This window comes from Verticillium nonalfalfae (assembly GCF_003724135.2).
Source record: "Verticillium nonalfalfae strain VnAa140/NRRL 66861 chromosome Unknown scaffold_17, whole genome shotgun sequence".
Taxonomy (NCBI): Eukaryota; Fungi; Ascomycota; class Sordariomycetes; order Glomerellales; family Plectosphaerellaceae; genus Verticillium; species Verticillium nonalfalfae.
Window position 1 is genome coordinate 102,411 of NW_021167242.1, and position 21,286 is coordinate 123,696.

The following is a 21,286-nucleotide window of genomic DNA, read 5'->3' on the forward strand; positions in this document are numbered from 1 at the left end:
TGACAAGGTCCTTTCCTCAACGCACGGGGGCATTGGGCTCGACCGTGTCGCCCACCCGGATGGTTGGATATTGAGCTTCCTTCGTGGCATAGCCTGGTCGACTGTCGTGACGCATGTGCGTTCCGAAAAAAACCTTACCGTCGAAGCGTCGGGTTTTGGCCAAAGTTAGAAATGGCTCTTGATGTTTTGCGCCACTTTTTTGGTCGACGCAGACCATTTGACACCGACGACAAGAGCCCATCAGTTGGAAGTTATGGCGACCTATCTTGACGTTGGCCCAAGCGTCTTCGGCGTACGGCAGAGGTGCATCGTTGTCGTTGGCTGGGCCGACAACAACGTTGCCCCTGAAGGCGGAGATGGGAACCGGGGCGTCCCCCTTGGCCATGATAACATGATTGAGTGCGCGGAGACTGGCTGTGTTCACCAACAAGATTGGACTCTCATTTGCGAGGAGAATCTTGCTTCCCTGCTGTTCAGAATCCGAGTCCGGCGGAGATGGCAGGTCTGGAAATGATCCTGGTATCAGGCTCGTTGCTGGCTTTCCGAATCTTTGGTGCTTCTGAATTTGTGCCTTTGACTGGCGCATACCCCGTCCTCGACCGCCTGCTGGGAACCGAGCGAGCACACAAGGCACGCCTAGAACATCGGAGAAGAAGGCATTGACCTCTGGAAGAGCGCATTTCTGGGCGGATATTTGATCACCGCAAACTCGAGATACAAGCATAGGGTCGGAACCTTGCGTATCCAGAACCGTTGGGTCCGCTGACAACGGCACCGAAACCTCGCTTGGCCCATCTGTGCGTACTGTGCCGCAGCATGTGACACGAAGAAGGCCTTGCTCAAAGTCCAGGACTGGCCGAATGAGAGCCATTTGAGGATATCGTTTCTGGCTCAATGCTTGTCCCGTCCCAGAGTGAACCAGACACCATTCCCTGTCCCAAGCTAGACCCTCTGGTTTCACTTCCCAATCTATACCATGCGGCACCGAATAGGCGGCACAGCTTTTGATGGGAAAGACAGACAAGGCCTGGACACGCAACCGTGCGGTGTCCGGGACAAACTCCATGGTGGTAGTGGTCGGGATTGTGGCAAGATACTCCGTCTCTCTGTAGAATTCGACAATGAAGTCAACGAAGCTTTTGACGTCCTGCATTATGCTCATCGCGCCCAGGCTGGCTCGGATCACACCCGTCGGTTTTCCGGCGATGATGTCTTGATCCGTACCGCAACGAAAGCCAGCTGAGAAGTTTCTCCGAACCTCCCAAGGCTCAAGCTTGAGAGCCGCGGCGATACCACCTGGGCTGCACACACCACCGGTTCTAACATGAAATTTCTGAAGCGTAGCAAGCTTCTCAAATTCATTTAAGCTGATCCATGCACCTGCGGCGTTGAGCAGATTGAAGGCTATCACTGGCCCACGCTCAGCGACAAGTTCGGCGTTAAGGTCGTTGTCTTCACCGTACAGGACACAGACTGGCTCGCCATTAGCATGCCTGAGAGCAGACAGTCCTTTGGCCAGATGCTGGCGCAAATACGCTGTGTGAGCAGCGACGTGCGCCATAGTCCCAAAAAGCACCTTGTGGCTGTGAAGAGCAGCATCGAGCGCAATGATGCTGTGAAACGGCAGTGTTCCGTCCTCTAGTCTTTCGTGAAGAAATTGGCTCTTCGAAGCATGCCACTTCTCTTTCCCACATACGACAGTGTCCACAGTGCCGCCACCAAAATATCGTCTCGAGTTGAAGACTGGCTGCGCTTGGCGTCGGACAATCAGAGCCCCCAAATCGGGGAAGCCGAAAATCTTGTAGAGACTAAGGACGGTGAAGTCAGGCGAAGTTTCAGAGTCGCCGAGATCGAGTGGTGAGGTCGTTACAAGAGATGAGGCGTCGAGCAGAGTATATAGGGCCCTCGATGGATGCACCGCCTTTCTCATCTCCGATGACCACGAAACTGGGTATCGTCGCCCGTCCATATGCGACTGAGCGGTATGGGCGAATAAGATTGTTGAGTCTGAAGCAACTAGGCTGAGATTGAGTGTGTGCCCAGCGAGACATTTGTTGATGTGATCGTTATCGACACAAATACTCTCGACGGCTTCCTCACGAACGCCAACGAGACTAGTATGGCAAGCCTGATGATATGCGTATGAGAATCCCGCGGGCAGAATGCGAAAGGCTTCAAGCACAAGTTTGACGCCTGCCGTAGCATTGGCAACGAAGATCAAGTCGAACTCGGAAGGATCCGCATTGAAGAAGTTAAGAAGTCGCAAACGGATGTCTTCGATACGAGACGTAGTGTACTGCGAAGGCAGAGAGCCAGAGTGAGGATTGCCAAGTAAATTAGACATCATCTCGGCAGTGAACATGTCCATCATAGACTTGGAGTAAACCGTCGTTCCAGCATGGTCGAGATATACGGAGTCTGTGGCGAGTCAGCCCTGTCAGATTTTCCGGACGAGCGAACCAGCAAACCTTTGAGCATGGGATATTCGCGATCTCTGAAGCCCTCCACCAAGGCATTATACGAGGGTTCTGCCATATCGAAGTCGGGTCATGCAACACTATCTCATGCCACATACACTCGGGGTGCGAGGTTGGTGGGTCGGCGTTGCAGCCGAGAAGCCAGAGTAGGTGAGGGGAAGAGATGGACAGGCGGCCTGACTGTTACGCCCACGATTCAAAAGAGTGAGGGAGGAAGAGATGCCAACGAGGGCACATGGAGGCAAGGTCATGATGGGGCCGACGACAAGTTGATAAGCCGAAGAGCCTCATCTCCAATTGCGGGTACCATCCTGTCTAGATAGTCACGGCGGAGGCCGGCGTTTGGTTTGGGGGAAGACGAGTGATCGGGCACCTCCGCACAAAGCACTAATTGTTAGCCGTTCTCGCCTGTCTACTGGCTGACACTGCCCTTGGCTGGCATCATCTGGCCAGACTTGCCACCAAGTAGTCACGAAAAAGGTGGGACCTCAGACGCGTGCACGTCCCTTGAGAAGCACGTGCAGCCGTCGACTCCCTCACGTCGTTTAAAGGGAAATCGCGCCCTGACGCGAAAACGCGCTCCTGCAGCACTTTACGCGCCGTACTGGCCCACCCTTCCGGGGCGGCTACTTCTAAATCTCCCTGCCAGCCAGCTCCCGGAGCAGGTGCGACCTCGACAGCGACACATCCCACACCTCCACATACCGACCACTGAACTGTTGCACCTGCCTTGACGCATGAACGTTCACCAACTGACTGCACCTTCCCGAATCTTGCATCATTCCTTCCTCCTCTACTCTTCTTCCTGACTCTCAGGTCAAAAGCCCTCGAGCGATTCCAATGGCCGGCACAACCCTTGGGAAGCGGATGAGGGACGTCGCAGACACAGGTAAGCGGACCCTCGAGCAAGCGCCTCCTGCGTTCATCTTGCTCATCAAGCCTCTTTCAGGTGCCCTTGATTGCCCTGCAAAGCGAACTCGACGATCAGCTCGACTAGCGGAGGCGAATGACGAAAATGCCGACCCCAAGGCGACTGAGTCCCTGTCAGAAATCGATGAGGATGACGATGTCGTCCCCACGCCATCCACAAAGAGGCAATACCGCACAAAGTCACAGAAGCTTACAAAAGCCGTACCCGTCACTCCACAAACCCCTCGCCACCGAGATGCCTTCGCAAAGGCCCCAATCACGCCAAGACATGCTGTCATGTCTGCGGGCAAGCTTTTCAGACGAATGACCCCCCAGACGCCCCTCACACCAGCGGCTCAGCAGACGGTCTATCACCACGCGCGACAGCTCTTTGCCCGTGGAGCTGATCCTGGCCAACTTGTAGGACGTGAGGAGGAGAAGGCCCGGCTCAGCAAATTTGTCGACCAGTGCTCCTCTTCGGCTGCTAGTGGCTGCCTCTACATCAGCGGTCCACCGGGTACAGGAAAGAGCGCCATGGTCAAGGAGGTCACGAGCAAGTTGACGGAGACGCTTGGGGTGCGTCAGGCTTACATCAACTGCATGAGCATCAAATCATCCAAGGACCTGTACAACACCCTTCTCGACCTGCTGGGCCACAGCGAAGATCTCAACGAGGTGCAAGCCATGGCGGCACTACAGACCATCTTTGTCACCTCGGAAGAGGACGCGCCTGTTCACTTGGTTGTCTTGGACGAGATTGACCACATTCTCACAATGGGCTTGGAGAGTCTATACCGTCTGTTTGAGTGGTCGCTCCAGAAACCGTCACGGCTGGTCATGGTCGGCATTGCCAACGCTTTGGACTTGACAGATCGCTTCCTACCACGACTCAAGTCAAAGAACCTGAAGCCCGACCTGCTTCCTTTCCACCCTTACTCAGCCGCCCAGATCAAAAGTATCATCACGACCCGTCTAAAGAGCCTGTTGCCAGAAGGCAGCCAACAAACATCAGCTCCCTTCATCCATCCCGCCGCTATCGAGCTTTGCTCGAGAAAGGTAGCCAGCCAGACGGGAGACTTGCGCAAGGCCTTTGAGATTTGCCGCAGAGCGCTGGATTTGATCGAGACGGAGACGAAAGAGAAACATGAGAACGAAGCACGCGAAAAGATGCTTCAGATGACGCCCTCTAGGAAGCCCCTGGGTGAGACTACGAACTGTGCCTCTCCCACAAAGGGCGGCTCGAGGAGCGTCGCCCAGATTGCAACGAGCTCGCTCAAAGCTTTGACGGCAGAGACAGCGCCTCGCGCTTCCATCGGGCACCTCAACAAGGTCACGCAAGCGGCTTTTAGCAACGGCACAAACCAGAGACTCAAGGCACTCAACCTGCAGCAAAAAGCGGCACTCTGCGCCCTGGTGGCCCTGGAGAACCGCAACCGAGTGGCGAGGGCCAGCTCTGGACTCTCGACGACACCATCCAAGTCGGCTACTCTCGCACCGACTGTCAAGATTCTATTCGACACGTACACTGTTCTCTGCACACGAGACTCGGTTCTGCACCCGCTCTCGAGCTCAGAGTTCCGCGAGGTCGTTGGCAGCCTTGAGACGCTCGGCCTTGTCAGCCCCGTGGAGGGCAAGGCGGGCAGCTTCATCGCGCAGACGCCTAGCAAGCGGTCGCGCAAGGGCAACTTTGCCACTGGCGAGGAGAGGCGGGTGGCCAGCTGCGTTGGCGAGAAGGAGATGGAGCAAATGACGGACGGCGTGGGCGCGGGCATCCTCAAGAGCATCATCAGCGGCGAGGCATTGGACTGAACAGAGCGAGTTGTGGGTACGGTTCTCTTGGTATAAACAAGGACAGAAAACGGCGTTCGGATTGTGCATCTCATGCATGGCATTGCGGAGGGGTTTGGATGAGACGGGGCATCTGTTTTCCTACGGGGATCATGGAGCGAAGGAATCATTGGAGTGTTTAGTGCAGGTGTGGCATACGTTTAATTTTGGTGAGGATGCAGAGATTGCGACCGGAGCTTGATACCCAACAGCCGGAGCTAGATAACTGTTTACAAATGGCGAAGAGAGGACTATTCAGATGACCCTATTCATTTGCGTTTGCAATACCCCCTATGGCGGACGAGGAGAGATAATCGATGTGCGTGCGCGTGCCGACTTGCGAGCATCCAGCCCTTGCCATGCTAACCTTGACACGACAGAGCCGCGGAGCCGAGAACACGGAGCAAAGTGAGCATTGAGTAGGGATACAGACCGCCAGCCCTGCTGCGTTGGATCTTAAAGGATGGTGGGTGAAACGCATTGAGCCCAGGGGCATCCGCGCGCTTTGCTAGCCTGCGGGATCCCCTTTTCCAGTGGAAGGGTTGTAAGGGATCATAGCCAGGGGGGGCATACAAAGTACATGTACTCCTACCTGGTCAGGTAGCGGCCGACGGGCAAAAACAGCGTACCAGAAGACAATGCGCTGAGGTGTGGTGCTCTTCGCTGTACCAAATGCACCTAGGTAGGATGGGGAGTGGATGCTCTCGGCCAACCAGTGCCTAGCGGGAGGGCCTAGTGCTGCCACTGAACCATGCCCTGGGTCGGATGTGGTGTCTGGCCCGATGCGGATCGGGAGGAGTGTGCCGTAGTGGAGTGCTGGTACAAATATGTCGAGGGGCGCAATGGCTTTCGACAGGGTGTGTAGGTACCTATTCAGGCGCCGAAACATGTACAGACATGCTGCATTTTTTTTCTCGGTTCGTGTCTTTGGCTGTGAGATAAGATTCGGACTCAGCTCTTCCTTGGCGCTTGATCTGGTAAGAAGCTGGGCTGAGGCAATTGTATCATTGCAGAGAGGCTTGAGGTTAAATCGACTGTCGGCAGCATCATGCTGTGGAAGTACCGTGGCGGCAAGACCTATCCTGCGCCTGACACGCGACGTGTGTGCGTTACACACGAGCATGGTGAAAAATAATACTATCATTCGTCGCGAAATACAGCTGAATCGCGGGGACCAACGGTGCCAAGCGGCCAGGTCATCCCTCATCCTCTCAAGGTGACACTGACGGGGAATGCTACCCCAGTACTTATCTCAGAGCCCGTTACGGAAAGGCCGACAGAACCGAGACCCTCATGCGGTACGCCATCGTACGTGAGTGATGTGGCCGAGGAAATGTCAATGGCTGGCTGTACGGTACAATGTCTGTTCGTAGTGCAAGCCAAATAGCGTGCCATGGAATTGTATAATTCCGCGAAAGATATGTCTTGTGTGAGACGAACTGTCAACAGTGAGATATATGTGCACTGAACCGTCGCCGTGAATGTCGTTGGGGGGGGGGGAAGGGGGCAGGAGGGGGAGGCCTGGGAGGCAGGAGGGGGAGTAATGCCTGCGGCCCCAAGGGTCTCCTAGGGGTGTGTCTCCGAGTTTAGAGGGGAGTAGGCGCAGGGTCTATTCACCAGGAAGCCCCAGCCGCACCGCCTCACTCGAGGCTGAGCATGGACCATCTTCCCTGCCAAATGACGATGATGACGGGGGGTGCAGTTATACCCGTAGGCCGTAGGACACTGGGAAATGATCATGCGGCACACCTCTTGCGTGCATCTGCGTCCGTACTGTCACCAACCACGGAGAACCTTCGTCACCAAAACCACAGCGAGTCCTAGATTTGATGGATACCAATGCGCGGCAGGTGAATCCTGCCAGGAACCGCCCATGCAGACAGACAAAGACGCGCCCGTTTCTGGTCGAGAATTAGACGCGTGTTTCGAAGAGGCCACCGATTCTCTCGAGGTCGCCAGCCATCTGAGTGGCGGGCTCATTCCAACCAGAACAGTAGAGACCACCAACCTTCTCCGGATGAGGACGAGAACCCCCCCTTACGAAGCGGTTGTCAGTGCGAATCCTTCACAAAAATAGCACAGCCCTAAGAGAATCCCCCCCCCCCCCCTCCCTGTTATAGGGGTCTGTTTCTTGTCGACTGGACAGTTCGCATTGGATTCGCCACGGAGAGTCCGAGAACCGCATTGTTGGTGCTGTCAGCGCCTGTCGAAACCTCTTTTTCCCCAGACTGACCCGACCGCCGGCCACAGGGCCCAGGAACATGAGGCCCAGGAGTAAAACAGACGAGGGCCGCCAGAGGCACGGCCACGCGCAAGGCATATTTAGACGCGCTCGCGATACGTACCTCGCTTGTTCTCTTCTGACACCCCATTCATGTCCCAGTTTGGTACCACTCGCCTCCCCGCGAGACAAAGACCTGGGGAAACTGGAACCTCAATTCGGTAGTAGCCCGTGAAGGAAAAGATGCCCAGAACCACTGCTCCGTACCGTTCCTCCACCCCCCCCCGCGGCCCCGCGATTGACTCATCACGAATGGCTTTTTTCCACTTTCCTCGTAGGCCACCCGGGACACTGGTCCCATGGACACTGGTCTGATGGATACTGGTCTGATGGACACTGGCATGGCATTCCTGCTAGGCATGACACTTTGTGTAGACTGGCCGAGTTGCTAGTTCTCATTGGCCTCGCAGTAGTTTGCATGAGGCCAAAGCCGATCGACTGCCTGCCTAGGCGCACTAAAGCAGAGTAAGACACCACACGATCGAATGGCTCCGACCAGCAAACATGTCCGCCTATTCCTCGCACCCTATCGTTCTGACGGGTAAAAGCAAAAGGCTTGAGGCCTCGCAATGTTGTGCATCAGCAACATCGCCTCCCGCTGCAAGGAACATCGTCACCACGACTGGCTGCTTGTGGCGGACGGACCGTGCTACGTTCGTGGGCTATGCTGTTCCTTCGCGGGCCACGGCCACCGCCATATGTCCTGCATTCTCCATCCATTCTAGGATCGACCGGCTCCAGGCACTGGTCCAGAACGATTGGGCGAAACGTTATGCATCGCACTCGTCACTTACCGTTGTCTCCACCAGAATGCGAGGCAGCAACCGGGAGCGATGCAGCGACTGGGAGGTGGAGGTACAATGCCAATTCCACTTTCGCTAGTCTCGGCGAGCCCCAGGCAACGATCGTGGGGCCATCACCTATGGAGCAATTACTGTCGAATTTCCAATGGCCTGGCTGTCTGCCTGCCTGCGTACTACACACGTGGCGTCGAGATCATGATGCCGGCAGAGTTTTACTTTGTGCTGCCTTCGCAATCATCTATGACCGTGCCCATTGGTTCACGACGGCGACCACCTCCAGATGCTCCCTCCTCATCCTCTTCGACTTCTTACCCCTTGCCGAAGGACTTTGGTCAAGGACTCTCTCTTAGCCCCGCCAGCTGAAAGCAGGGGGACGCAACACACCACCACCACCATTTCATCAAGGGCGCACGTCGGTCCCGTGCCATGGCAGCCTGGCTTGTAAAAACCAGGACAGCCTTCGGAGACAGGCCACAATATGCCGCTGCATTGCAATCTACACATTTGCTGCACGTGCACCCGCGACGACAGATTTGCTGCTTCTTGCTGCTGGGGGCTCGCTGCTGCCCCTGTTGCCGGCGAGTCCGTCTCGACAGGGTTTAGGTGCAGCCCCCAAGTTGGGGGCGGAGAAGCGGACGGCGCTGGCTGGCTGGTGTCTTGGGCTACCTCTTCCTTCTCGCTGCGCAAGCACCCCCATTGAAGATGCTTTGGGCAGAATCAAGACCAGCGAGGCTGACCAAGAGTTTCGAGCCCTCATGATGATGCTCATCGCTGGCCCAAGGACACGCGTCGTCTGACGTCGAGGATGCACCCATGAAGACAAAGGGCTTTGAAAAAGCAGAAACCGCCATGACAAAGCAAACTTGCACGAGGAAGCCATCGCCAACATGACAAACCACGAAACAAGATGACCTACAAGTCTGCCTTGCAGGTCTGGATGCCCCCTTCCCCCGCCATTGGTAACCCAGCGGTGCAGTGAAACAAGTTTCTTGGCAGCCATAGGGCTGCTGGGTCAAGCGAGCGCAGACGCGACTGTACGACTGTAGGGATGAATAGTCTTGTGATTCCCCCCTTTGTTCTCTAACGTGGCTGGCAATGCACCATGACGGACACGCGCAGTGCTCAGCCCCGCCGCGCGAACGACGAAACCGCAGCAGACGGGACGAGGGTGGGGGCCGCATTGGCACAGCACAGCCCTACACCCTAATGTACCTACAAACCCACCACAACCAATCTGTCCCCCTTGAGGCGTAGAACCAGCCAGTAGAGGCAGCCCGAGCGTCTTTTTGCGTACCGTTCCGTCCCGGGTGGAGATCGGGGTTGACCCGGCCGGCGCCGTGAGGGTCCTCGTGACGGCGGCCAGGCAGTGGGAGTGGTAGGCCGGATGCGAGGGCCCCTTCGGTGAGGGCTTTTTGGTGATGCTTTGCGCTGGGGGAGAAGCATGATGATGTGGCTAGGAGGATCATGTGTCTTTGCAAGGAGGCCTGTGGCGATAGTTGCACCGACGAGGCGAGGCCGGATCAAGCGTTTCGCGAAGGGTGACGGGTGCTCTGAGAGTATGGTATTTCATCCAGCTTCTCGAGCGAGAAGGCCTCACGGCCAAAGTGACATGTACCTCTGGCATTGTGGTGAAGTAATCGTCCCCTCACGCAATGATACAACGGACACGGCTCGATGACAGAATTCAGTCCCTTGTACCAGATCAATTCGCCATCCAAGTCAACACACCATCATGCACCAGTCTTCGCACAATAACATGCACACACAAGTCAATTAACGCCAGCCGGATCAGCCCGGCACCCGCTAATACATCGGACACGCCCGTCCGTCGCTCTCTGAAATGCTTTCGCCCGTGATTAGCTGCTAGCAAGATGCGCCTTCCGTCCCCGCTCCCCGTTTCTGCACCACGACATCTACCTCCCCATTCCTCTCGGCGCAAGCAAAGAAGTATGACGCCCACCTGCCTGTGTTCAAGTTCAAGTTTTCTTTCTTTCATGACGCGTGTCGGTCGTCGACGCCCCTTTGCGGCCCGGCGCTGGGGCGTTTTCGTCCCAAGCACAATTAGTAAATACAGGGTGTCTGCTGTTCGTTATTGCTTTCGCTGCTGCTCACAGAAATCTTCTGATGGGGTCTCCTGAGCCCTGTCTAGAGGAACAGAGGGGGCGCCAGGACCCCTTCAAAACAAACTCAGGACTGCCACGGCCGCTCACACCTCCTCGGCGGCCACGACCTCGTAACCGCCGCGGCGCCGGCCGCGGCCGATATCCATGAGACTGGGGCTCTCGTACATGGCCGTGTAATCGACGGGCTCGCCGCCAAGCACGGCGGCGCCGTTCTCGCGCTGCCCAAAGGTCGGCGCGGGATCGCACCAAAAGTCGCGGCAGTTGGTGACGATGCCGCGCGAGTAGGGGTTCCTCTTCTTGCGGCGTGTGTTCTTGGCGTTGCCACCGGTCGCGGCGCCACGGCCGCGGACCGTCTCGAGGAAGGGTTCGACGCCGAGCAGGCGGAACATTTGCTTCATGAAACCGCCGCGGTGGGCGTGGCCGTGCTTGCTGAGAGCTGACGGCGCAACGCTGCCGTCGGGGGCGGCAAGGGCGGCCTGGTTCGGGTCGAGAGGTGTGCCGGTCGAGGTAAAGGCAGATGTGGCGGACGCGTCGCGGATGCCGTACATATTCTCAAAGGTCGTCATGGCGCGGGACACCTGGACAAACTGCACGAAGAGGAGCATGCTGACCCAGGTCAGCTGAACCGTGATCCAAATGCTGAGAACGGCCGTGTAGCCGTCTGCGTTGACGATTTTGCAGAGCGTCGGAGACAAGATACTGCAGCTGTCGGAGGCGTTGATCGAGACATCGTTGAGGTCTAGAGATGGTTAGCACGTGATGTCGCGTTCCCTCAAATACATGGCAAGACATACAGTTGTAGAGAAGCCAGTCGTAGAAGATGATGCCGAAGCTCAGGCTGATGAGGTAGAGGAAAAAATGACGGTGGTTGTTTACACCAATGCAGTTGTACACCCATGGGCAGTGGTGGTCGTGTTTCGCCACGCAGCGCTGGCACTGCTTGCAGTGTTTGCTGCGCAGAGGCGTCCGGATCATGCACGTCACGCAAAAGTTGGCCTCATCAAATTTCCACAGGCCGAGCAGCTCGTCAATGACGGTCTTTTGCTCGGCAATGCCCTTCATCTTGGGCACGTAGCCCGGATCGTGGCGCATGCAGACGGAGTAAAAGTAAGCGCACAGCGACAAGGATGTACCGAAACAAATATTGAGCCACCAGTGAGGATTGCTCGGGGCTGTGGGTGTCAGCCAACGTCTAGAACATGTTTGGTTACTTGACGCCTTTACTCACCATTGGAGAAAGTCGTGTACGGCAGAACGGTGAAAATCCAGTTCCAGGCTGTGAGGAAGAGAGTGGCGGCAAAGATGCCGGCAAGATAAGGCTACTAGGTCAGTTCCGCCAGGCCTCCAAGAAACAACTGAAGTATGCATACCGTCTTGTGAAAGTGTCTCATGCCCGGTGGCGCATGGTCAAGCACCCTCTGCGCACACCACTGCAACGTATATGCGACGGCCACGCTGATGAGGACACCGGCCAAGATGGGCATGCCTCCCAGTATGCCGAGAACCGACCACAACGTCAATGTCGGCCAGAAGAAGAGGAATTTGGTTACGAAGCCCCTCTTATCCTGCCTCAGGTACTTGGCTCCCGGGAAATGAGGCTCGATCGCTTGCGCATCCTCATCGTACCCGCACTCCCGCAGCGCGCGGTGCCAGGCGCCCACTGTGTTGAGCTCCTTGGCTGTGACATCGGGGGTCTTCCCCGTCTCCGTCTTGGCAAACCGATCGGAGCCGTACTCGATGAGCTTCTGAACGCAGCCGGGCGAGCCCTTGACGAGGGCCCAGTGCAGCGCCGTGAAGCCCTGCTCGTCGGTGGCGTGTACGCTGGCGCCCCAGCGGAGAAAGAGGTCGACACACTGGGGGAAGCCCTTGTAGGCGGACCACATGAGGCCCGTGTGCCCGTAGCTATCGGCGACATCCACGGGGATGCCTTGATGGAGGAGGAGGACGATGAGGAGGACGTTGCCATTGAAAGTCGAAATGTGGAGCGTGTTGTAGCCTTGGGCATCGGTGATGAGGGGGTCGGCGCCGTGCTGGAGGAGGAGATTGACGGTGTAGTAGTGGCAGCGCTGCGCGGCCCACTGGAGCGGCGTCGCGACCGATTCACCTCCTTTTCTGTTGATCTCTGCGCCGTGGTCGATGAGGAACTTGGCCATGGCGTACTGGTTGTTGATGGCCGCCCACTGGTACAGTCAGTATGAGGTTCATCGGGATGGCGACCATGGGCTCCATCGACTTGGAGCAGCGATGCAGACTTGGTGAGGGCAGACTTGGAAAAGGGGAGATAGCGTACATGCAGCGGCGTGATGCCTTCATCATCGTGATATGTGGCATCGTACTCGCCCGACTCGAAGAGCTTCTCCATGCCGGCGACGTTGCCGACCCTCGCCAGCTGCATAATGTCGTTTTCTGGCGGCGTCGCACGCGCGTCTGCTACGGCACCCATCTCCATGTCGTTGATAGCCGGCGCGACGGCGGCTCCTTTATTCGCGGGTTGTGTAGGGGCAGCAGGTGAAGAAGCAGGCTGGCCCACGAAGGGAGAGGTGGCTCGAGGTTTGTCCATCGAATGCGAGAGGCGGCTGTCGAGAAAGCCAACGTGCGAAACACAGAGTCGGTCAGGGTCTGACGACGGGGGGGGGGCGTCGGTGGGTTTGTCTTCGTCGTGGTCGGCAAGGGCGGGTCGTGCGTGCGCGTACAGACGGTAGTTGACTGCCGGGCGGGTATCGATGGAATCGGGGTTGAGTTTATGAAAATTGACGCTTCATTAGGCGGACCACGACGGACAAGAATTCAAAGGATGAGGATGCGGACCTCGAGAAAGACAGGATGCGATACAGGGTGTGCACAATTGGGGATGGAATGCGAAGCGAGATAGCTGCAGTGAAGGAAGCGTGATCCAAGAAGGGTAGCTTCTCTACTCAGACGAGCTTAGGGATTGGAGGCCCCGGAAATTGCTGTCGTCAGCAATGCGCCTTGGCGAGGCTGAGGGCCGCAGACCTCAGAGGCTTTGGACCCTCTGGCGAGGCTGGCCAATGAAGCATCAACGGGGTACAGCTGTCAGGCAAAGGGTGCGGAGACAACGTCGACGGCAGGGTTCTGGCCAACCCCATCGCTGCAGCCCCACTGAAGGAACGCTGGATAGGCCTGGCCCAAATGGGCAGGTCGAGAGGGCAAGAGCCAAGAAGAGGCGAGACGAGATCTGGCGATTTGGGATCCAGACAACCCGAGCCGTTCGAACCAAGCCCTCGTCCCCCCCTTTCAACCCTCTTCCTTTCTCTTCAAGGGTCTACTTATCCCCTCTCCCCCAACGAAGATTGTGCTCACGATCTTCTTATTCTTCTTATTTTTTTTTCTTCCTTTCCAATTCCTCTCACCCTTTCGATACCCCCCCCCTCCCCTGGCCATCGCGCAACCGCCCACCATGTCGTTCTCCAGTCTGTTCGAGTACCTGCTGACGCCGTCGATGGAGGTCATCTTCTTCGGCATCATCGTCGTCCTCCTCGTGCCCCTCGTCCTGCACACGGTCCTCATGGGCAATCCCGACCACACGAACCTGCCTGTCGTCATGCTCGCGGGCCCCATGGGCGCCGGCAAGACGGCCCTCGCCTCCCTCCTCGAGCGCGGCACGGCGCCGTCCGAGACGCACACGTCGTACGAGCCCAAGCTCGTCGAGCTCAAGGCCGTCAAGGACGCCAAGGACGCGTTCCGCGCGCACGACGACAAGACGCCCCTCGGCAAGGCCACGACGGCGAGCTTCTCCCTGCTCGACACGCCGGGCCACCCCAAGCTGCGGCGCCACGCCCTCGACAAGATCCGCCCCAACATCAACGAGCACCAGTACAAGGCCGTCGTCTTCGTCGTCGACGCCGCCGCCCTCGGCGACCAGCCCGTCCTCGCCGACGCCGCCGAGTACCTCTACGACGTGCTGCTGACGCTGCAGCGCCGCTTCATCGCCAAGAACAAGTTCCGCGGCCCCGACGAGAAGCGCAAGGGCAACCAGCTGCGCCCCGTCCTCGTCGCCGCCAACAAGGCCGACCTCTTCACGGCCCTGCCCGCCACCGTCGTCCGCGCCACCCTCGAGGCCGAGCTCGCCCGCATCCGCGCCTCGCGCAGCAAGGCCCTGCTCGACTCGGGCGTCAAGGAGGACGACCTCGGCTCCGAGGCCAACGACAGCTGGCTCGGCGAGTACGGCTCGTCCAAGTTCGCCTTTGACCAGCTCGACGAGTTTGACATTTCCGTCGACGTCCTCGGCGGCCACGTCACGGGCCAGGACGGCCCTTCGGTCGACAAGTGGTGGCAGTGGATTGCGTACCGCGTCTGAGCGCGCGCGAGAGAGGACAACGATGATACCCTTTTTCATTCGACATGTCGCTACGTAATTTATAATGTCCACGTATCGGTGCTTGCATGCTTGGTTGGCTTCGCTGTCGAGTGCCGCACTACTGAATGATCAAATGTGTTCCATGTGATAAACTTCACTGTTTGCCTGCTGCACTGCTGATCATAGATTTCTCCCATGTGATTAAGATTTGACACGTCGTAGATGTTGAGTCTACCCATCCATGCAGTTCCTCCATCTCATTTGTCTAGGCCTGTTGATGCGACCGACTCCACCCATGCTTGTTGTGTGTGTGTGTACTGCTCCATACTGCTCCATAAATTCATGAAAAAGAAACAAAATCCAAACGCCAGCCCTGCCTCTCGACTCCGCATCTCTCGTCAGCTCACAGCTTCTTGCTGACGAGCCACGTCAGCAGATCGACCTTTGTGACGACGGCGACGGGTTTGGACAGGGCCTTCTCGCCCTTGGCAGCGGCCTCGGTGACGACGGCGGCGCTGTTCCACTCGAAGAAGCGCTGCAGGGCCGTGAGGGGCGTGTCGAGGGTGATGGCGACAAACTGCCTCTTCTTCTGGCCGGCGGCGGCCTTTTGGTCGCCAAACTGGCGCGGGTCGGTGACGACCTCGTCGAGGCGGCCAAAGTCGAACATGACGGCGCTGACGGGGCTCGTGCCGGTGGCGCGGCCCGAGGACAGGTAGGACAGGAGGTTGCCGAGGGTGACGAGGCCCACGAGGCGGCCGCCCTGCTCGGGGGGCGAGAGGACGGGCAGCTGGTCGAAGCCCTTGTCGCGCATGATCTCGATGGCCTCGGCGCAGGGGCCCGTCGAGACGACGGACATGACGGGCTTGAGGCGCAGCGCGCGGATCGTCTCGCCGCCGAGCGGGTCCTTCTTGGCGTCGGCGGCGTCGGCCGTCGACGTGGCGCCGGCCTGGGCGGCCTGCGGCGCGAGGCCGTTGACCTCGGGCAGCAGGTCGTTGGCGGCGAGCCAGTCGTCGTCAGCAAACTTGGAGAGGTACGAGCGGATGCTGTCGGGCAGGACGACGACGACCGTGTCGCCCTTGCCGAGGCCGAGGTCGCGGATGGCGTGGATGGCGGCGGCCATGGCCGAGCCGGAGCTGCCACCGACGAGGAGACCCTCTTCGGCGATGAGGCGGCGGGCCAGCTGGAAGGACTCGCGGTCCTCCGTCTTGTACCACTTGTCGACAATCTCGCGCTCGAGGACATCGGGGATGAAGTCGTAGCCGATGCCCTCGACCTTGTAGCCCTCGTTGGCGTGGTCCGCGTTGAGGGCCTCGGGCAGCGCGAGGATGCTGCCCTGGGGATCGGCAGCGATGATCTTGACCGTCTTGCTGTGCTTGCGGATGCCACGGGCGATACCCGTGATGGTGCCGCCCGTGCCGGCGCCGGCGACGACGGCGGTCAGGTTGCCGCCGGTCTGCGACCAGATCTCCTCGGCAGTGCCAAACTCGTGCGCGAGAGGGTTGTCGACGTTGGCGTACTGGTCGAGGATGTGGGCGTTGGGGATCTCCTTCTGGAGGCGGCGGGCGACGCCAATGTGCGACTCGGGGGCGTCCCAGGCAGCCTGGGTCGGGGTGCGGATGATGGTGGCACCGAGAGCCTTGAGGACGGACACCTTCTCGGCCGACATCTTCTCGGGCAGGGTGATGATGGTCTTGTAGCCCTTGATGGCGCCGACGAGGGCCAGACCGATGCCTGTGTTGCCGCTCGTGGGCTCGATGAGGGTGTCGCCAGGCTTGATGCGGCCGCTCTTCTCGGCCTCCTCAATCATGCGCAGGGCTATCCTGTCCTTGACACTGCCGCCCGTGTTGAAGAGCTCGACCTTGGCGTAGACCTCGCACTCGAGGCCGAGGCTCTGGGGGATCTTGTTGAGGCGAACGAGGGGCGTGTTGCCGATCAGCTCGGTGGCAGACTGCGCCGTGACGGCGACGCGCGCCGCGGGAACAGCCTTGACGTCAGCCATTTTCGTGTGGGAGATGTCCGAACGTAGTGAGATGTCCGAATGGAGGAGTGACAGATGTTGGTTTGGAGGGGGGAAAAGTAGAAGATCAGGACCAGAAGTGTAGAGTGTAAGTCGGGTTTGAAGGAAAGGTGGGTTGATGTAAGGGAAGGGTCCAAGGCGGGGCACAGTCGCCCGTAGCGGGCTCGTAGCGGGCAATGGCGAATCCCGTCACGTCACCTCACGCGGTTCATGCAGACAAGACGCAAATTTGCTTCAAAGCCGAAAGCCGCTGATCTGCGTCGGAGGGTAACCCCGCCAAAGCCGCCAGTACCCGCGGTGCTATGGTGTGCCGTAGCATCTGCTGGTCTACCTACCCTGATGGGCGGGTTGCAGATAATGACAGACATGAAAGTATAATCGATGCCGTGCGGTAAGGTACTCCTGTCAAGGCGGGAATGCTTCATGAAGTAGGTACCTGAGCATCCCTTCTGCCATGTTTTGGCGACCGGCTTGGGTACCTTGAGGGAGGTGGAAGGTCGGTCAGAAGAAGTCCGCCGTAGAGATCTCGTTGGTGATAGTGTCTGCCGTGTGTCGAAAGAAGCCCGCCGTACTCGATCGAGCTCAGATGCTGGTGTACTTGACTCCCCGCTCCGGTGCATACGGATACCACGCCTCGAAATCCATGGCATCAACACGCAGCTTGTTGCACTGATACCGGTTCCGCACCTTGGCGATCTGCAAAAGAGCCCCCAGGCGCGAGGCTGACGAGACGAGATGGCGGCGATGCCACTCGAGCGAATTGCCCCGTCGCCCAACGCTCGACCGGGCGAGCTTCTCCGACGCGTATCTGATGGGGACGGCCTCGAAGGCGTCAATCGCGCGCACGGCATCGAGCATGGCGTCGGACCGCGCTTTGCGGGCTTGGTTCCGGGCGAACGTCTCGGCCTGCGTCTGCTGCGCCTTCTCGTAGAGGACGGCCCAGCAGGCGTCGCACGTCGTGCCCATGACGTAGAGGCCGCGGCCCTTGCGCACGATAGGCATCGCCGCCAGCTGCTCGCGGCTCTGCTCGGCCAGACAGATGTGGCAGTTCTCTCGGCGGAGATGGCGTTGATCTTGCACGTAGCCGAGGGACTCGTCTCGTCGCGTCGTTGGCGCGTCGGAGGACACGGGCGACGTCGGCCGAAATGTGTCGATGCTGCGGGTCCATTGCTGAGGCAGCACGATGCACGAGCGACAAGGGATGCTGGCGAGAGCTCGAGGGATTGTACAGCGCAGCATCGCGAAGACTGCGGATTTCCCAATCGAAGTGGTAATGGAAGGGGAAGAACAAGGCGTGGTGAAGCCAGGTGAGGCCCCTTTCCCATATTGTCTGCCTGCCTATCTGCCTAGGTAGGTACCTCGGCGGAGATGAGGTGCCCTGTCCATAGGTAGCTTAGGTAAGACGAGCAGCTTCCCGATGCCGGACGTCCTTGTTCAACGACCTATTTCAAAGGAATCAATGAATGATGCCTCTCTGTCGAGCTCGTTCCACTGTCAAAGGCATCATAGCATGCCTTGCAAGTCATGCATCGTGCTCATTTACAGTCGTCCTGACCCGCGCTCTAGCAATCTTGCTCCAAACCCCCCCAAAGCTTAGCCTCTACGCACGAGCAGTTGACATGAAGCACCCAATTAATGTAAAACAAGTCATTATTTCTCAGCCTAAACATAAAGGTATCTCTTGCTCAAACCCATCAACTCCTCTGCCACAGCGCGCCCACAGCCTACTGCTTCCCGTCCGCCTTCTCCGTCATCTCGCCCTCGCTCACCGGCGGCGTCACGTCGCCCGCCATGTGCCTGCCCTGCACGACAACCTCGCCACCGCCCCTGCCGCGACGTCCGAGGCCCATGAGGTCGCGGAACATGGACTTGGACGTGCGGGCAATGGTGCGGCGCGACTCGAACAGCGGCAGGAACACGACGATGCCCGACGACACAAACAGCCACAGGATGCCGACGACGACCCAACCGGTGAAGAACTTGCGGCTGAAGACGTACGCCGTGCCGAAGAGGGGCATCGGCCAGAGCACGAGGAACGCGAGCGTCAGTCCGATGCAGAGCCAGCGCGCAAACTTGGCCGACTTGTCGAGCTTGGCCCGCTCCTCGTCGGCGGCCGCCGCCGCGGCAGCCGCGTGCTCGGCGGCGTGCTCGTGGGGCGCCGTCTCGGCGTCGAGCGCCTCGTCCTCCTCGTCGTTGCCCTGGCGAATGTTGAGCATCGACTGCCAGTCGTAGTGTTGGGGCTTAAAGGGCGGCATGTAGGTCAGCAGCGGGATGAAGATGAGGGGCGAGAGGAGGGCGATGACGTTGCCGACGAGCATGGGCGTGTTGGCGCCCGACGTCGCCACCGTGATCTCGCCCGAGGTGACCTGCGTCGTGACGAGCCAGCCGACGAGCGAGCAGATGAGGCCGAGGATTGGCGAAAAGGTGGCGGCCGCCCACGACTGGCCGTCCCAGAGGAGAGTGAGCGTCGCGGGGATGACGGCCGACGAGATGATGACGCCCATGAGGACGTAGAGGTAGCCCATGGAGATGCCAATGTAGTAGAGGGCCGTGGAAAAGGCGCCCATGAAGAGGGCAAAGACGGTCATGCCGATGTAGTTCATGCGCATAATCTGCTTGCCAGTGGCCGCGGGGTTGATGTACGTCTTGTAAATGTCGTACGAGTAGATGGACGAGATGGCGATCAGCTCGGACGAATACGTGCTCATGATGGCCATGAAGGCGAGCAGGAGTGTGGCGACGGCACCGCCCTTTCCGAGCAGAGCAACGGCGGCGTTGGGAAGGACGAGGCCGGCGGTGACCTCGGCGTCGGTGAGGCGGTTGGGGTAGGTAGGCCAGACGTCGTAGCGCTCGAGCGCGAGACCGGCGAGACCCATGGTGGTGGCTGTCAACCAGGGGACCGCGAACCAGCTGAGACCACTGACAGACTGTTAGTAAAGCCATGCTCATGAGCGATTGACGAGTGGAGACCTACCCCATAACGTAGCCGGGAAGGGCATCAACAGGCGAAGCAGAGATGGCCTTGTTGTAGTAACCGTTGTCAAGGAAGACGGTGCCAAAGTTGCCGACAATGTTGATGACGAAGAACTCGGCGCCGCCCTGTGAGCGCATGGTCAGGTAGCTGCCGCCGGCGTTGCCGCTGATGGGTCGCTCCTTGGAGATCTCCTGCAGAATGTCCCACACGGCACCGGGCGAACCCAGGATGCCGTTGGTCGCGTACACGACAAACGCGAAGATGAAGATGATGACCAGGATGACGAGCGCGTTGACGTAGTCGGTGATGAAGGTGGCCTTGATGCCGCCGAAAAGCGTGTACACAACGACACCGAGGGGGAAGATGAAGACGGTGGCGGCAGTCGGGGCCCCCGTCAGGTTCTCAATGACGGCAGCACCGCCCGTCAGCAGCATGGCCGTGACGAGGATGTTGGTGAAGCAGCAGAAGACGATAAAGACAAAGTGGGTAACAGGTCCATAGCGGGCTCGGACGACTTCGAGAAAGGTGTGTGCGTTGGGCGCCTTGCGCTTGAGTTCGATGGCGAGAGTCGCGAACAGGATGATCTGGACGGTGGCACCGGCGGCGTACCAAAAGGGACCAGAGACACCGCTGGCAGCATGTCAGCTTCGGACAAGGCACTCAAAGACTATGGGAAAACTCACTATCGGTAGGCGACACCAGAACTTTGCAGCAGGGTTGCTGCCCATGTCCAGGTGGACAAGACGGACGAAGCGACGAGTCCAGATTTGAGGGTACGGCCAGCCGTCGTGAACATTTCAGAAGTTTGACGCTCAGAGTTGTAGCGCTTGAGAGACCAGGTAATCACAATCATGAAGCCGGCAAAAAGGACACTGAGGCCGACGATCAGGCCGTAGCTAGAAAATGTCAATGTCGGAGCTCAGCAGTGGCCATGCCGGGTGGGTGAAGCGAGCATACCCTACGCCCTGGTGAAGGATCGGACTCGACATGGCTGCGCACGAGGCGAGCTCAAGCTCGATGCTTTTCGAGTAGGTAGAGTTGGTAGAGGTGTGCGAGTACCACGACCAACAAAGACCAGGCGAGATGGAACACCGTCGCAAGATTTTCAAAGTACAGGCTCGGTGTCGAGATGGATATACTACTGAGCAAGTGCCCCATCTCAACTCCGTCGACGGACACCCGGGGCGATATATATTCTCTTCATAGCTCGTGGCTGGAGAAAATCAGAGTCGGCCGGCGGCGCATTGCTTCTGGTGGAACACGGCCCCCAGACGGCGCCGATTGATCTGGTACAGCTTGGTCATTGGCTGATGACTCTGCTCCGAGCCCGGAAAAAGCTGGTAATTACCACGAGGATGGGCAGGACAGACGGCTGGGAGGACAAGGGCCTTTCGGCGTCGCGCCTGGCGTGGCTGTCCTTACGAGGAAGGGATTTTCTCAGATAAGGTCATTCAATGGGATAAATAACGTGGTAGGCTCGTGGGGAGGCCAGGGTCCGGAAACAAGCCTTGAGCCCCGTCTGGGTGTCTGCCTCCTGCACCTTGGTCAGGCCTAGAG

General features: G+C 58.6%; 7 protein-coding genes across 7 annotated transcripts; 2 read left to right on the forward strand and 5 right to left on the reverse strand.

Annotated features, from left to right (window-relative positions):
* Positions 1–16: 16 nt before the first annotated feature.
* Positions 17–2,535, reverse strand: D7B24_002713 (uncharacterized protein; the record flags this gene model as incomplete). The annotated part of the gene is made up of 2 exons (XM_028636914.1): positions 17–2,418; positions 2,469–2,535. The coding sequence occupies 2 exons, from the start codon at positions 2,533–2,535 to the stop codon at positions 17–19; spliced, it is 2,469 nt and encodes an 822-aa protein (XP_028497493.1).
* A 782-nt stretch (positions 2,536–3,317) lies between these two features.
* On the forward strand, positions 3,318–5,195 carry CDC6 (AAA ATPase; the record flags this gene model as incomplete). The annotated part of the gene is made up of 1 exon (XM_028636915.1): positions 3,318–5,195. The coding sequence occupies one exon, from the start codon at positions 3,318–3,320 to the stop codon at positions 5,193–5,195; it is 1,878 nt and encodes a 625-aa protein (XP_028497494.1).
* A 5,308-nt stretch (positions 5,196–10,503) lies between these two features.
* AKR1 (palmitoyltransferase akr1) lies at positions 10,504–12,980 on the reverse strand (the record flags this gene model as incomplete). Its single annotated transcript, XM_028636916.1, has 5 exons — positions 10,504–11,159; positions 11,215–11,592; positions 11,649–11,739; positions 11,791–12,600; positions 12,711–12,980. The coding sequence occupies 5 exons, from the start codon at positions 12,978–12,980 to the stop codon at positions 10,504–10,506; spliced, it is 2,205 nt and encodes a 734-aa protein (XP_028497495.1).
* Positions 12,981–13,838: 858 nt separating this feature from the next.
* Positions 13,839–14,738, forward strand: D7B24_002716 (uncharacterized protein; the record flags this gene model as incomplete). The annotated part of the gene is made up of 1 exon (XM_028636917.1): positions 13,839–14,738. The coding sequence occupies one exon, from the start codon at positions 13,839–13,841 to the stop codon at positions 14,736–14,738; it is 900 nt and encodes a 299-aa protein (XP_028497496.1).
* Positions 14,739–15,141: 403 nt separating this feature from the next.
* CYS4 (cystathionine beta-synthase) lies at positions 15,142–16,737 on the reverse strand (the record flags this gene model as incomplete). The annotated part of the gene is made up of 1 exon (XM_028636918.1): positions 15,142–16,737. The coding sequence occupies one exon, from the start codon at positions 16,735–16,737 to the stop codon at positions 15,142–15,144; it is 1,596 nt and encodes a 531-aa protein (XP_028497497.1).
* Positions 16,738–17,337: 600 nt separating this feature from the next.
* On the reverse strand, positions 17,338–17,994 carry D7B24_002718 (uncharacterized protein; the record flags this gene model as incomplete). Its single annotated transcript, XM_028636919.1, has 1 exon — positions 17,338–17,994. One exon carries the CDS (start codon positions 17,992–17,994, stop codon positions 17,338–17,340), a length of 657 nt encoding a protein of 218 aa, XP_028497498.1.
* Positions 17,995–18,479: 485 nt separating this feature from the next.
* D7B24_002719 (uncharacterized protein) lies at positions 18,480–20,718 on the reverse strand (the record flags this gene model as incomplete). Its single annotated transcript, XM_028636920.1, has 4 exons — positions 18,480–19,674; positions 19,730–20,359; positions 20,413–20,625; positions 20,687–20,718. 4 exons carry the CDS (start codon positions 20,716–20,718, stop codon positions 18,480–18,482), a joined length of 2,070 nt encoding a protein of 689 aa, XP_028497499.1.
* Between the last annotated feature and the right edge of the window lie 568 nt (positions 20,719–21,286).